General features: G+C 37.4%; 2 protein-coding genes across 3 annotated transcripts; one reads left to right on the top strand and one right to left on the bottom strand.

The window, feature by feature from the left end:
• Window positions 1-245: 245 nt before the first annotated feature.
• LOC111015730 (homeobox-leucine zipper protein ATHB-14) lies at window positions 246-6,540 on the top strand. The gene is made up of 18 exons (XM_022290845.2): window positions 246-1,245; window positions 2,163-2,322; window positions 2,539-2,654; window positions 2,747-2,837; window positions 2,975-3,070; window positions 3,180-3,293; window positions 3,368-3,451; window positions 3,589-3,744; window positions 3,832-3,906; window positions 3,993-4,099; window positions 4,213-4,402; window positions 4,487-4,675; window positions 4,748-4,831; window positions 4,910-5,044; window positions 5,167-5,492; window positions 5,664-5,775; window positions 5,867-6,016; window positions 6,111-6,540. The coding sequence occupies exons 1-18, from the start codon at window positions 1,034-1,036 to the stop codon at window positions 6,255-6,257; spliced, it is 2,544 nt and encodes an 847-aa protein (XP_022146537.1). The 5' UTR covers window positions 246-1,033; the 3' UTR covers window positions 6,258-6,540.
• A 2,598-nt stretch (window positions 6,541-9,138) lies between these two features.
• DRT111 (D111/G-patch domain-containing protein) lies at window positions 9,139-14,494 on the bottom strand. 2 transcript variants are annotated; one of them, XR_002602081.2, is made up of 3 exons: window positions 13,526-14,494; window positions 9,500-9,939; window positions 9,139-9,382 (listed from the first exon to the last, which is right to left on the bottom strand). XR_002602081.2 is itself a non-coding variant. In XM_022290999.2 (2 exons), exons 1-2 carry the CDS (start codon window positions 14,345-14,347, stop codon window positions 9,643-9,645), a joined length of 1,119 nt encoding a protein of 372 aa, XP_022146691.1. In that variant the 5' UTR covers window positions 14,348-14,456; the 3' UTR covers window positions 9,415-9,642. The 2 variants fall into 2 exon arrangements, 1 of the variants encoding a protein (XP_022146691.1); XM_022290999.2 differs by lacking the exon at window positions 9,139-9,382 and having other exon boundaries at window positions 9,415-9,939; window positions 13,526-14,456.
• Between the last annotated feature and the right edge of the window lie 1,823 nt (window positions 14,495-16,317).

The raw sequence follows: 16,317 nt of genomic DNA, 5'->3' as shown, positions 1-16,317 counted from the left end.
ATTTTGGGCACTTTCTCTCCTCTCATCTTTCCTTCTTCAACACCTAAAAGTCGTATTCTCTCTCAGATTTTCTGTTGTGAATCCATTACATATGCTGTATATTATCATGGTCCCATAGATAGATACATAGATATCAGTTATCACATACATTTACATACATTATCTCGTGAACGTTTGTTGTTAGAGAGAGAGAAGGTGGTTCTTTCTTCTGACTCTCTTTTTCTTATAGATTGAGAGGAGGAAGATGAACAGAACAGTACCCATTTGGCCATTTGTTTAAAAAACGTTCTCTCTGCTCTTCTGTGACAGGCTTTAAATAAAACAAATGCCCTCTCAGTCTCTGACTCTGCCTCCTACTCTCAATTAATCCTTCTTTTTCTCTCTCTCTCTGTTTTTCTTTTTTCTCTCTTTTCTTTTGAATTTTCACATCACTCAGTGGAAGGAAGAAGTGGGATTCATTTTTTTTTCGTGCAGAAAAACCCAGAGAGAGAAAATAGAGGAAAGCAGCCACCTGGCCTTTGGATTGCCATTGGATGTTTGTTTTCTTCTGTTTATACTTTCTCTGTCCACTCACAAACCCACAATTCCCCTTTTGCTTTATCTCTCTTCTCAAAATTTTTTTTTTCCTTAAAATTTTCTGTGGGTTGGTTTGGTTTTGTTATTTCTATTTGGGTTTTCTTTTCGTTTTCTCTTCCTTGTGTTTTAAGTCCTCGAAATTGGCGTCTGCGTGATAAAGACCAGAGGATTCTGTTCAAGCCCTTCTTCAACCTGTGGTCTTTGAGGGAGAAGCAGAGCACTAACTGATGAAGGAGAGAGGAGGCTCTCTTGGAGGAGAGAGCCTGCCCGGTAAAAAGACCAGCAACACCAACACCGCCAAAGAAGAAGACCAAGAGGAACCTAAAATCCCATTTCTCTAACTTCCTCATTTTCCCTTACCATCTAATTTTGGTCCTCTTTTTCTTGTGGGTTTCGAATCTTTTTGAGCTCTGAAATCTTCGGTTGCCTCTTCGTTCGTGTTGGCTAGAAAACGTTTATGGCGCTTGTAATGCACAAGGATTCATCAAATAAACAGATGGATACGAGCAAATATGTAAGGTATACACCCGAACAGGTTGAGGCATTAGAGAGAGTTTACTCAGAATGTCCAAAGCCCAGCTCTCTGAGAAGGCAGCAGCTCATTAGGGAGTGCCCAATCCTCTCTAACATTGAGCCAAAACAGATCAAAGTTTGGTTTCAAAATCGCAGGTATAATCTTTCTTTCTAAACTGCTTTCTTATTTTAGTCTGCCTTTGAACTTGCTGCATCTTTTTCTCTTCTTTTCAAGAACGATAACCTTTCTTACAGAAAACGTATACGTTTTTGTTTGTTTATATTTGCTCTATCTGCAATAACATCTAAAGTTTTGGTTTGGGGTCTGTGCTTGTGGTACATATGGGTAAGAAGTTGAGTAGCTGTGGAAGATGGGTTTATGTGGAAATCATGTTTTTGATTGAAAATAACCACATCTTTCAATGGTAATTCTATATTCAGTAACTTTATTAGTCTTTTCCAATTGTTTTTGTCTTCTTCTTCTAATTGGAACTGGATCTCCCCATGATTATGAGAATCTTACCTACAGTTTAGCCTTTTTGGGCTGAAATTAATGTAAACTTATAGTCCAAAATCTTTGCTGATGATATTTCTAACACGGTCGCTATTACAGTGAAAAGAAAATGCCCATCCTTGTTTTTAGGGTTGAAGTTCTCTCTTGCTGGATTACTGCCTTCGGTGGTTTGGGTTTGAACTATGAAGTTTGAACCGAAACTATTTAACCTAGTGGTTAGTGTTGTAATATTTAGCAGTATAGATTTCTCTGCTCTTGAAGTCGCTAGTTTTCTGGTCCAAAATTCTCTCTTTATCTCTTGGGTTAGGTCTTTTCTAGTTCTGGGCAAACTGTACTGAGAATTTTTTATGGCTTTAAACAGGGTTTCCTTTTTTCTTATTTGGATAATATTAAAGCGAAGACTTTTTATACATGTGACACGTCTGTCATTTTCAAACACTAAATATTTTTTGTAAGCTTCTGTTTTTTACTGTTTCCTCAATGTCTTGATTATCAGTCATGGATCTGCATTATCACCGAACAATTTCACAGTTTTTTTCCTTTAAAAATTCCCATGTAGATGCCGTGAGAAGCAGAGGAAGGAATCTTCCCGCCTCCAGAGCGTAAATCGAAAGTTGTCTGCAATGAACAAATTGTTGATGGAAGAGAATGACCGTTTACAGAAGCAGGTGTCCCATTTGGTTTATGAGAATGGGTATATGCGCCAGCAACTGCATAGTGTAATCCCCTTTACCTCCATTCTTAACTATCCAGTAACTCTTTCTTTCAGTTGGTTTAGTTTTCGTCGAATTAGAACTGTCATCTTGATGTTTGTCTTTCAACAGTTGTGTTTTTATTACTATTATTTCACAATTTTAGTTCCTTTAAAACTGAATTGTATCATTCAATTTTGATTTCTTCTGTGTAATTGAGAGCTCTTCTTGTCTATTAAACAGGCATCTGGGACGACTACAGACAATAGCTGTGAGTCTGTAGTCATGAGCGGTCAGCCCCAACAACAGCAAAACCCAAATCCTCAGCATCCCAATAGGGATGTCAACAACCCAGCTGGGTTGGTATATTTAACTCTTTGCCTTATATTTCGATAGTTCCTTGTCTACCTCGCTTTATATTGAAATTGCTTTTATGAAATGTTTGGCGTAGTCTTCTTGCGGTAGCTGAGGAGACCCTGGCAGAGTTCCTTTCCAAGGCTACAGGAACTGCTGTCGACTGGGTCCAGATGATTGGGATGAAGGTAAATATTCTCTGAATTATATCATTTTGAGCACTTGTGAATATAAACTTTATCTTGTAGGTTGTTAGTTCAGTTTCTAACTTTCTAGATGTAAATTTTACTTAATTTTCTTAATGAATATTCTCAATGTTGCACAGCCTGGTCCGGATTCTATTGGAATCGTTGCTGTTTCCCGCAACTGCAGTGGGGTAGCAGCACGAGCCTGTGGTCTTGTTAGTCTAGAGCCAACAAAGGTACTTGCTTTATGAACTAATTTTTTATGCCCTTGAAAATGATGCTTTGATTTTGGGAATTTTCTTGTGTGTGCATCATGTTCATGTACATGAAATTTAATTAATGCAGGTTGCGGAAATTCTTAAAGATCGCCTTTCATGGTATCGTGACTGCCGTTGTCTTAATGTTTTAAGTGTAGTCCCTACTGGAAATGGGGGAACAATAGAGCTCATATATATGCAGGTTAGTTTTACTATTCTTTCTGTCACTTTTTTCATTCTACCATTACTAATTCCATCTCTGTTTTTACATATTAGACTTATGCGCCAACAACGTTAGCAGCTGCACGTGACTTCTGGACGATGAGATATACAACAAGTTTAGAAGATGGCAGTCTAGTGGTAGATTTACTGTGCTTCTTTTTAACACCAACTTTTACATCTTGATTAGAGAAATTCTACCTTTCATTCTATTTATTGTTACCGGACATAACAGTCTAATAAGCATTGTATTACTTTTCTTTTTGAATGATTTGCAGGTATGTGAGAGGTCACTGACTTCTTCAAGTGGTGGCCCAGCAGGGCCTCCGCCATCTAGTTTTGTGAGAGCTGAAATGCTTCCTAGTGGCTATTTAATACGAGCGTGTGAGGGCGGTGGATCCATTATTCACATTGTTGATCACATTGATTTGGATGTAAGCCCGATCCTGCTCAAGTATTTAATCGCCATATTTCTTGATTTTTGATTTACTTTTATTAATCTGCTTCCATTCTATTTGTAGGTTTGGAGTGTCCCTGAAGTTCTTAGGCCACTTTACGAGTCATCCAAGATCCTTGCTCAGAAAATGACAGTTGCTGTAAGAATTGTTACATGAGGTTACATTCCTTTGACAAGTAAATCATAATTGTTCTCACTTTATATATGGGTCAAATATGATTTCAGGCATTACGTCACATAAGGCAAATTGCTCAAGAGACTAACGGAGAGATTCAACATAGCGGTGGACGTCAACCAGCGGTATTGCGGACATTCAGTCAAAAACTGTGCAGGTAGTATTTGCATGAACATAGCCTCTGGGCAGTGCCACTTATTTACTGTTGAGAACATAATCCATAATGATTTCTGATATTTAGTTATAATTATATCTTGAAATGGTCTTTAGGGGTTTCAATGACGCTGTTAATGGGTTTGCGGATGATGGTTGGTCACCTTTGGGCAGTGACGGTTTGGAGGACGTGACGATTGTCATAAACTCATCGCCAAACAAATTTCCTGGATCCCAGTATAACATGTCCATGTATCCCTCTTTCGGCGGAGGAGTGATGTGCGCAAAAGCATCGATGTTGCTTCAGGTGATTCATTAATTAGTGTGACATTTTACATCTGCACGATCGGTTATTGGTTTTAATCTCAACTCGTCTACTCGTTGTCTGCAGAATGTTCCCCCTGCTTTGCTTGTTCGGTTCCTGAGAGAGCATCGGTCTGAATGGGCCGATTATGGGGTTGATGCCTACTCTGCTGCATGTCTAAAAGCCAGTCCATATGCTGTTCCATGTGCAAGACCTGGTGGCTTCCCAAGCAGCCAGGTCATCTTGCCTCTTGCTCATACTGTGGAGCACGAAGAGGTAATGGTTTCTATCGTTCAGAGAAATTCCTTCAGTCTGTTCTTACTGTAAATCTGACAATGTGTTGTACAGTTCTTGGAGGTGGTTCGTCTGGAGGGCCTTGCATTCTCCCCCGAAGATGTTGCTTTAGCTGGACGAGATATGTACTTATTGCAGGTTTGTTTACTACGTTCAAGCTGGATCTAATCCAATGTGTGTTTTGGCTCATGATATATTTTCTCAACTTCATGGCAGCTCTGTAGTGGGGTTGATGAGAATGCAGTTGGAGCTTGTGCTCAGCTTGTGTTTGCTCCTATAGATGAATCATTTGCTGATGATGCCCCTCTACTTCCTTCTGGATTTCGTGTCATACCGCTGGATCCTAAAACGGTCTGTTACTACATTTAATTATCGTCTTGTGCTTACCCTTTTTTTGTGTGTTGATACCTTAAAATCTATAAGAAGCATAAGTTAACATGCTCTTCCTTACCACTATTTCTTATACATTTCAGGATGAACCTACTGCTGCTCGAACTTTGGACTTGGCTTCTACTCTCGAAGTCGGTGCCAATGCTTCACGTCCTGCTGGTGAAACTGATCTGAGTAGCTACAATCTTCGGTCAGTCTTGACTATTGCCTTCCAGTTCACTTTCGAGAATCACATGCGCGACAATGTGGCTGCTATGGCCCGACAATATGTTCGCAGTGTTGTGGGGTCTGTTCAGAGGGTTGCCATGGCCATTGCCCCATCGCGGTTGAATTCCAATATGGGACTAAAGCCCCTTCCCGGTTCTCCTGAAGCTCTCACTTTAGCACGATGGATTTGCCGAAGTTACAGGTACGTAATACGGTTCCTTGGAAAAATTGACTTGTTTTTCTTCATGTCTGGTTTAAGCGTATGAAAGGACTCGTGAAAAGTGCTTATTTCAATTCTGATCTATAGTGAATCCCCATGCCCCCCAATAGAAACAATCTCTTCAGCCGTACTTACTACAATTTGGTGTTTCAGGATACACATAGGAGCTGAGCTTCTTCAAGCCGATTCCCAGTCTGGGGATGCCATGTTGAAGCAGCTCTGGCACCACTCAGATGCGATCATGTGTTGCTCCGTGAAAACCAATGTAATCGACGTTTCGGCCGTGAATTGAATTATATAACTAGTCATGAAACTCCTTCAAAATGTTAATATGATTTGGAAAATTTTTATTGCAGGCATCTGCTGTGTTCACCTTTGCTAACCAGGCTGGTCTGGACATGCTCGAAACCACTCTCGTAGGCCTGCAAGATATAATGCTTGATAAAATTCTCGACGAAGCAGGTCGGAAGATTCTCTGCTCAGAGTTCCCCAAAATAATGCAACAGGTAAAAATAATTCTCGACCATGATCTATCTTCTGTCATGAATAACATCGACACATTACGAACATCTTACATGTAGTCGTACTTTCCCGTTGCAGGGATTTGCCAATCTGCCATCGGGTATTTGTGTATCGAGTATGGGCCGTCCCATTTCATACGAGCAAGCTGTTGCCTGGAAGGTTCTAAATGATGATGGTTCCAATCACTGCCTAGCTTTCATGTTCATAAACTGGTCGTTTGTGTGATGGAGAAGCCTATGACTTTGGTTAACTGTCCTATCAAGTAATGCGTTTGTAATTTCAACTTTAGACATGATGATGGCTTATGTAGTTTACTTCAGGATTTCTTAACTTCTGGTATTTTGCTTTCATTGTCTTTTCTGGTTGGAAAAACTAATGCTCCAAGTCCAACCATGGAGTTTAGCTGGGGAAGCTACTTGGATCTTTTTGTTTCCAACTTAGACACCATGACTCAATGTTGTTAATTTCATGAACACTATTATGCAATGTGGACTTATCTTTCTGCATACGACTATGGCCTGCTTCATTTCACAGCTTTTGATGGTTTCGGGTTCTGTTGGATTTCTGTTGTTCCTTTAGTCTTGACCAGAAAACCTTAGAGAGAATAGAAAATAACTAACCTACTACTGCAACAAAAAGAAAGTTGTACAAAAAATCTGAAAAGGAAGTAATATCATGGTAAGAAAATAAATCACAAAAGAAAGGTTTTCTTGGTGTATTTTTTAGGTTAATTTTGGTGGAGCTCAAGTATATTGCAGACAGTTAATGAAATAGACTGCTAGTTAAGAAGAAAACAGTTCAAAGTTAAAGGTACTAAATTTATAACCTAACCAAAATTTTACAGCAGATAAAGACAATAAATTTGGTTGCAGAGGACAAAGGCAGTTTGGCAGCTATCTCTGTAATTGGGCTATGGGGGTAATATTGAGGTGCAGCCAGGGCACTGCAACAAAACAAGTAAGAAATAAATAATGGGCAGTTCAAGTCTTAACAAACCCAACAGTATTTAACAGGAACTCATTAATGTGGAAGACCAGAAGAGAAGAGAGGGGATTTGAGCTTCAGCTTCATTTATGGTAAAAAGATACACCTAGCTGAGCTAATTTCCTTCTTCCCTTCATAAGAAGTCATAAGTAAGTAGACACTATTTTGGACAGAGGGTGGGTGTAAAATCAGTCCATCAGACCCATAATGATGATCTTTGAAACAGCAGCGGAGCAGACAAGGATCTTCCCCTTTTTGGTTTTTCCTGCCTTTCCTTTCCTCTCCATTTTCTCTGTATCCAAACAAGGATTGGATTTTGGATATTGATATTGATATTGGAGGGTCTAATCATACTTCAATTTTTCATCTTTGTTTCTTTTTAAAGTTCCCATTGTTTCTAATGCATGTTCGATGGAACGGGTTTTGTCTCCTCTCACTTTGATATGGTATCATAGTTAGTGGTTGGTACTCACCCTCATCAAGAGCCAGGAATTAAATTTCATTTTTTTTATGTAGCTTTTTTATTAGAAAAGAAATAGGTGTGGGGGGTAAAAGGGTGAGTGCGAAAGGTACTGTAAACTGTAAATGTAATCTCGAGACTGCTGCCAGTCCTTGTCTGTGCAATTTTTTTCCCCCAAAAAGACATGTAATTATTTAAATGAACTATAAAAATTGGAAAGACAAACTCTATTCCCTATCTTCTTGGTGGTGCAGACTTAATTTAAAGCTTTGCCTCACTCTCTAGTCACCCTCCCTGTTTTGTTCATTATTCTGGTAGTGATTTGTTCATGGTTGATTAAATAAGTTGGTCATTGTAAAGAGTAAGAGTAAAAAGGAGGAATATTTAGGGTTTAAAGTGTTGGAAAGGGATGGTGGGAGGGTTCCAAAAGTGTGTTTTGTTTTGGTTCTATAACTATTGCATAGACGCCATTCTCAAGGGTGGATTGTCCCTACAATGGCACTACCAGCCCTGCTCAGTGCCCAAAGAGAAAGGCATTAAAGTGCAAAGTTTCAAAACCCAAGAAAAAGAGTGGTGGAGAGAGAATCTATCTGAGTCTGAATTTTTTGTAAACCCTAGGGGAGGGGGAGGGGGCTAGGGTTCGCAACCCATGACAGTGCATATAAGAAAAAAGAGAGGATCTTTCAGATCTCTGGATTTGCAGCTGTTTAAGATTTTGTAAGAGTTTGTAGATGGAAACTAGCCTTATCATGCCTGCTTAGACTCTAAATCCATAGGGTTTTTTCAAATTAACACCTCCACTCCCCACATTCAATTCAGATTTGACTGGTCCAATCTATTTTAACATCTATTATAATTACCCTTTCTTCTTTTCTTTTTCCCTTCCTTTCTGGTTCAAGAAACAAAATATAGTCCTCAAAACTAAATATAGAACATTTTTACACGTTTGAATTGGTGAAGCTTAAAGTTAAAGAAGCCATAAATTATCTATATCTAGCTTGTATTTGAACAGTAAAAAATGAATTATAGAAATTTGGACGAATTTATAGAGTAATATTTAAGTTTTTATCTGTGAGTATGTTTTCCTTACCACTATTAAAAAATTGGTAATTAAGAGAAATAAATGCATAAAAGAAGAGAGAATAGATTTTTTTATCAAAAGAAAATAGTTGTCTATTTTTTAATGGGGAAAGTATCGATAGACACCTAAATATTGTTCAGTTAGGCATGCAGTGAAAGAATAAATTTCACACTTCACTTATGTAGTACACTGCCTAAAACACATGGTCGAATTCTGAACTTCAAATTATACAAAAACCTGATTACTTCTTTTAAACCAAGTGGGAAACATTAAACTCCACTCAAGTCACTATCTCTTCTTCAACTGGACTATAAAGAAAAATAATAATAAAAAATACATATCTTTTTCTTTTAAAAATTATAAAATGACTTTTTCAATATACGTGTATCACACATTCAATGGGACCTTCAGCCATAACTACATTTTACAGGGCTGAAAATTTTCAATTCAAATATTAATTTTCTATCATGCAGTGAGTCATGGGTTTTACTGTAAAAGCCCAATGATATTCCACTTGCAGCCCAAAAGACGGCCCATCTTCATCAACGTGCTGAACATGCAAACAGAGTTGGCTGTTAGTGTCTTATTAATACTAATCAAATCAAATTCCCATCTCAGTTCAAACTATTGTTCAAGATATCATTAAACAAACGAGAAAGAAAATAAGATGGACTTGCCAAGTGTTTATTAGTATACAGACGCTTGAATTCTAAGAAAAAATTTATATAATCAGAGGAAAAATCAACAAAAATGAACTCATCAAACGTTGGCTTGGACGGTTTTCATTACCACGTGCATAATCACTGAGACCAGTTTTTTTGCCATCTGCCAATGAAATTAGGGGACCTTCAATTAACTTAACAAGAGCAAGTAAATATTCTCTAGCAACTATTTGATTGGATGAACAATGTGCACTAGCTAATAATATCATTTCAACAATACCATTTTTCAGCTTCATTCAATCGATAACATCATGGCAAATCCCTTTACAATAGGAAAGTTATTGCACAATCCAATCCAAATTAATCATAGCTTCCTTCAGCTACCCAGATTGAGCATGTCTGGCGTTTTTTACTTCTTGGGTTTCATGTAAATCCAGGGACTTCTCCTGGCATTGGAGCCAATTCATTCTTACTGAACCTCTCCTCGTCATAAAATGTAGCTCGAACCACCCTTCCACCGAAGTACCGACCATCAAGATCAACCAAAGCCTTTGTCGTTTCTTCTGATCTTTCAAACTGCACAAAAATTCGAACAGCCTCGTCTACTGGAAAATTGGGTTCTGTAATCTCAAATATCAGAACCCGTGTTACTGTCCCGTACTTTGCACACTCTGATCCTACTTCCTCTTCTAGCTCATCATCTACCTCACCAGGACCCACCTTCAAGAAAAATCAAAGGCAGCTGTTCTCATCATTCTCTTCATGAAAAATAACAAATTAGATGCCCAATAGATGCCGACTGAAGAAAATTGTAACAGTTTCTATTATATGAAAATGCTTCAATCATTTAGATATTCCTCGATGATAAAGTTACATGGCTTATACATAAATATAGCATGCTGTATGCATGTGCGATGTGATTTATTAGACTGAAATTGATTCTGAGTTTATTAGGAAATAACCCTACAAGTTGATACTTCTTTTAACATAATGATGAATCCCTCCCTTAATTGATATCGTCTTTCTCCTGTTCAAATAATTAAATGCCATACACGTACAGGCATTGGAGAGGCCTGTTCTCTCCCTCCTTTTCACTCATAAGCATATATACACTGCCATTCCTTCTTACTATAGACTAACACTAACTAACAACCTAGCTGCGAATATTGACAACACCCACAACTATTTTTTAATTCAAAACATTTTAGAGAGACAGACAACAACTACAACTATAAGCTAGCTAACATAAAAAACCTGAGGGTCCTCACCAACATCGACTTTCCTACCCCTCATAGTACAAGCAATTATAGGTCATACATTCCATTACATAATTAAACAGTATAAAATACTAAGGCTCAAATAACCTCTACGAACAAACATGAAATGATGAACTAAGTTTTATAAGTTCCGTAGATCGAAAATTTTGAAAAATTCAACCAAAGTTGATAATGTAAGCTAGATGTAACTCATAACCCAATTGGAGGTTTGCAAAATAGAATATAGAAAAGAACGGCTTCTGAAAAACTAGAAATCAACTCACACTCTAAAAGTACCTCTTTACCAACGAACTTCATTAAAGCCCTAATAGTATCATACCACAAAGTAACTTAAACATTCAGTAGTCACCTATCGCAAGACATGTTTGTCCACTGATCCAAAAAAAAAATTCTTTTTTGCCCATTGTAGTTGCTATGGTAATACAAATAAGCTTATAAGCAAAACAACGGAATGAGGCAATTGAAGAAAGCATGTAAGCATACAACCGTCAAGGGGAAAGAAAACTTCTTCATTTCTCTTGTCTAGAAGGAACTTCAACCCTGCTTCGCCAACTAATCCAGGTAAACACCCTGTTCTTCAAACCCATCTATCCCCTTTCCAGTTTTGAAAAAATTAACACTTACCATGAGAAGTTACATTGAGGTTGTAAAATACTCCAAACGGTACATCACCCAAAACAAACGAGAAAGAATGAGGGGAGAAACCAAAATTGAGTTAATTACAGTGGGGAAGCATAATTGGAACAAGAACTATGCTATTTTGCTAAATCCGTACCCTAAACCAAACCCTATTTCTTCCCATCTTGTATGTTTTTCTTCAAATAATTCACAATTTATTTGAGTTCATAATCAACAAATAATGGCTTGCCAACATTAAACCAAAAGATTTGTGCTTTTTTTCTCTCACAATGACAACCACAACACAGCATCTTGACTAAGTTTTCTTTGACCAAGAAACCAGGCACCCAAGAGCATCCAAACTGCTAAAACGTTTTGATTCCAACAATTCTTACAGTCAAAACAACGGAAAATGAGCATGCTTGATTCTCCTCATCTTCACAGCTTGGACTCAAAATCATAAAAGTCCATATCAGAAACTTTTACCTTCTTGAGGCAATGCCTTTTACAAGTGACAAATAAGCCTTAGTAATTAGTTCAATCATCAATGTGATCACAACTAGCTCTTTCATCAGTAATCTTACCAATAATTTGCCCGAAGAATTTATTCTCCAAATCCTTTTATCCTCCCTACCACAAGGTTGTACATCATCTAGAATTTGAATCAGACCTCTTGCCTCCTCTATTTCCTTGGTTAGATTTCTTCTCGCTAAAAGTCTTGATTTGGCATCTAACCAGAAAGAAACAATGAAACCAAGGAAAGCTGTGACGTAACCATTAATTTCCCACCCAAATATCAGCCTAGAAAGAAACTCTATTTTTGTTCCCAGCTTTTTTGCTCATAATTGGATAGGGTGATCACAGAAGGGCTTTGAAATCGACCTAATTTCCTTGCTCAAGTCAACCACTTATTTTCTTCCTTTCCATATGTGCGAGTAACTGGGCCACGACCAAAAGGGGCAAGCCAAGAGAAAATCTTAACCTCTGTGAGATGTTGATCTCCCAAGACTTTGTATAAAAATGGGGAACAAGATGTTGGAAATTGTTGTAAGTAAACGATGCAAAAATAAATTACAAGAAGAGGGACCAAAAGGCTAGGAGGAGCAAAGTGAATTATCCCTAAAACCCAGGGATTAAACTAAGACCCTGGATAATAGCTAGAAGGGAAGCCATATCATTAGCATCTCTATCTTTGAAGGGTCTCCAGAAATACAAATTCAGAGAGGGGGCAATAAATAAGGAGAACACAGGCTAAAAAGACATCTTATTCAAGCACCAAGATGTAAAGACAAGATAAACGCATTTGGAGGGAAGCATTGACCCTTCCAATATGAGTCCCATGACCAGTAGCAAACTAACAAATGGAGGAAATGAGGTAAACCCATTGATATAGCTTTCCACCTATTTTGAGGAGCACCATTAATTATTACTATGGATCCAACCATTAGGATGACATTTGTACAACCTTATATGACAATGAATCAAATTCCAAAAACATGTTACTTAAACAAATACGCTATCTTGATGTTCATACAACCCATAGAGTATGCTACATTGACCTCCCTCTTTTTTTCATCTATATTTCTAATCTCCATGTGAGTCTCTTTTCCAGAAACAAAATTAAAGAATGAATAATAATAAACTTAAACCAAAAGTGATCAACCTGAAGATGTAAGAGTTGATGGAGGCTCTGTTCTATATATAATTAAATGAGTAAATGATTAAATGAGTAAGAAAATTTTGATTAACTTTTCATAAGTGCTGTACTCTTTAAATGTTTTTCAAATGGACTAGTAACCTGAGATCTATTGTTTTGCCCTCTACGACATTCCACACAAAAAAACTGTATGCTACTATGGATTGTTTAGTCCACATTTTATTTCTTATGATTATCACAAGTAGTGCAGTGCAAAAATACTTTAGAATATCAAAACCAGTTTACCTAAAACTGGTTGAGAAATTGGCTGATAAAAATGCTAGCTAGCAGCTGCCAACAATCTAACTGCCTGACTAAGGCCTACCATTACAATTATATCAAGCGTATATCAATTAGCAGCCAGTTAAAGATACCAACGTTCCCAATATAACTTTTATCAAATCATGGAAAACCAAGATTTTTCTCGAGTGCATGCATTTCAATGATGGATTAAAAGAAGAATAGTGTGCTAAAAATGATGTTTGCAACTATTCTACAAACTGCTTAAAAGATGAAAACATGATAGGATGAATGTGATGGTTTTCATAAATTTTACGGTAAAAATGTATAAATTCCTCCAGTCTAACTAAGAAATCACGAATATTTGAATATAAATATGAGCAATATGGAAGAACGACTAAAATTATAATGCCCCAAAAACAGACTCTTGCTAAAATTTATTTCAAGTCGGCAAAATGTCAGGATTCAACCGTACCATATTTCTGAGCAGAAGAACCCGAGTAGGTTGCCCGTTGAAGTTGACACTCTTCACTTTCTTCTCTGATTTCGTATCGTTAGCGTTCACAATTACTCCAGCACGCAAGTCTGTCTTTTTCGCCATCAGAGGGGTGGTAATCCCTTGTTCCTGCTTTCCGAGCCCTTGCCCCTCTTTCCACCCCATCTTAGCCATCATTCTTTGTGCTGCCGTCATCTGCCCACCGGCACCAACTCCCAACCCGCCAGTCTCCGACTTCCCAATGGTGAAGCCGTCTGCGGCACTTGGCGGTGATGGCGATCTTGGTATTGCCCCACTCTTCGCCGCGCGCCTTCTCCAAGCTTCCTCGCCTGAAATATTTAACCTAGAATCGGAATAATCTCTTTCTCGCTCCTCACGCTCCTTCTTCTCCCTCTCTTCCTCCTCTTGTCTGCGCCTCTCAAGCTCCTTCCTCATCTCAGCCTCCATGGCCTTCCTCTTCTTTTCCATCCTATACTCCTCGTAGTCATTCGGCCTCGCTGGATCATACTCTTCTACAACCGTCGACGTCACGGCGACCAATGCCGGTTGCGTTATGGCCTCGGCCAGAATCGGCTGAGACTGCTCCACTGACGCTGACGCGGAAGCCTTCGGGTGCGTCGAGGTGGCTGCTTTTACTTTGCTTTGAGATCTGAGAACGGTCTGTGGCGCGAAGACGGACGACGGCTTACGTAGGGTCGGCGGCGCCATTTTTGTGCTGCTCGACCAGACGGTGGAATTGCTGGGCTTGTCTTCCTCGGCCGAAGAGGGTGGAGGGAGGTCTCCATACAATCCACCGAGCATTTCGGACGCGTAACCTTTGTCTTCTCTCCTTGGAATCTCTGAAACACGAGGAATTTCAAATTGGAAAACGGAATCGGGGGAGCTTTCAGTTGACACCGGTCGGCGAATTCTGCAAAATTTACGAGTACTCAGAATTAGGGATTTGAGTGACAGTGATGAGTAGAAAGAGGGATTTTACCGTTACGGACTCGTAACTTTTTTCTTCTTTTTTCCAAATAATTTTTGGAATGATAAGCTGCCCTTCTATATGGATATACATATTAGTTTTAATATTTTTAGGAAGAAAGTTAATGAGTTGACGAATTTTGTTTATTTGTAATCTTAAATAGTATGCTAATTACCATCCTGGTCATATCATTCATCGATAGACGATAACTAACATGGTTTGAAATCTTCACATGCGATTAACTTTTTTTTTCTCCTAGTTAAAGATAAATGTTGAAATACCCACTCATACAATTATAATAGTTTAGTATTAAAATGATAGTGTAAATTAGGCTTCCGCCTCATTATTCTACTCGTCATTTTATTAACTTCAACGTCGTTTGAGCAGTTAATATTTCGTCCCACTGAAAAATAAAACAGTTGTATCTTTTATACACGAACATAAATTTTGAATTATTATCATTTTGCAACACTCAAATATGACTGTTAATATGAGCATAGTTCAGCGATAATTAACATATATCTTCAACCAAGAGGTTGTGAGTTCGATCACCACCATTACATGTTTTTACTAAAATATGACTTTTATATAGTTGTGGTCATTATAAGTCTTCTTGATATTGTATTTCATATTAATCCATCGATGATCTATACTATGATCTTTATTTATGGATTACGAAATCTATATACCTTTAATGATGTGGTGAACCTCGTTTATTTGAAATATTATATAGCCCTTGACTGTTTGGATGTATTAGTCTGGTGAATATGAACCCTCCCAAATGTTCACTATGATTTTATATCATATTTTAAGGTTCTCCGTAATTTCATTCCAAATATGTACTATATTTTGTAATGAATAATTATATTAAAATATATAGCTCAAGTAGAGTTCGAATATCAATATGATCATACCTTGTCTAAATTTAGATGTTTAATCATCCACCTTCATGTTTGTTCAACTAAACAAAAGATCTATTCAAACGTATCAAGTCAATAAGCAACGTGAAGTTGACATGTTAATATAGACAACACCATTGGCTTGTTGATCCAGCATTGATATGTGTTGGTATAATAAGCAATAGAGTTTGTATAGTTATTTACTTATGTCCTCTGCATCATTATGCATTTGGGTATTTAATTGAGGCTATCTGACATGTCTCTTTTGGTTTTGAGCGACAATACATTATTTTATTATATATTTTTTGTTTATTTATTTAAAAATAACATTGTTTTATTATAATTAATCATTTCATTCTAATTGACTAAGATTACAACACATAGTAAGTGTCTAACATCTTCGCTGCTTTAACATGATAAGCTCAAAAATTGGAGGGGTAGCTCACAAATCTCATTGTATATTGATAGGTTAGCCAAATAGTTAACTTTAACTATTTATGCACCATACATGGACTAAACATCTTATTTTATGTTTTAGGCTAAATATGAGTTTATAAATCCAATAATAATCTTGCACAACTTGTACATTGGCCAACTAATTAATGTAAAAACAAATAAAGTGGTACAACATTTTTTTAGTATTTGATCATATTTAAATTAAATTATTTTATATCAATTGAACCACAATCCATTATCTATCAAATTTTTTTTATTATTTTTTTTTAGTACAACATGTTGGGGAGGGGATTCGAACTCACAACTTCTTGGTTGGAGCTGAACTATGTTCGCTTTGGCTATCTATCAAATTATTATGTACTTATACATGTTTTTCAATATATACACACATCTAGATATATGTGGATATTTTTTAATATAGACGATCATAAATAACTATAAACTTACAT

This window comes from Momordica charantia (assembly GCF_013281855.1).
Source record: "Momordica charantia cultivar OHB3-1 chromosome 1 unlocalized genomic scaffold, Mcharantia_2.0 BLBB01000001.1, whole genome shotgun sequence".
Classification (NCBI taxonomy): domain Eukaryota; kingdom Viridiplantae; phylum Streptophyta; class Magnoliopsida; order Cucurbitales; family Cucurbitaceae; genus Momordica; species Momordica charantia.
This window is presented reverse-complemented; position numbering and strand designations above follow the sequence as displayed.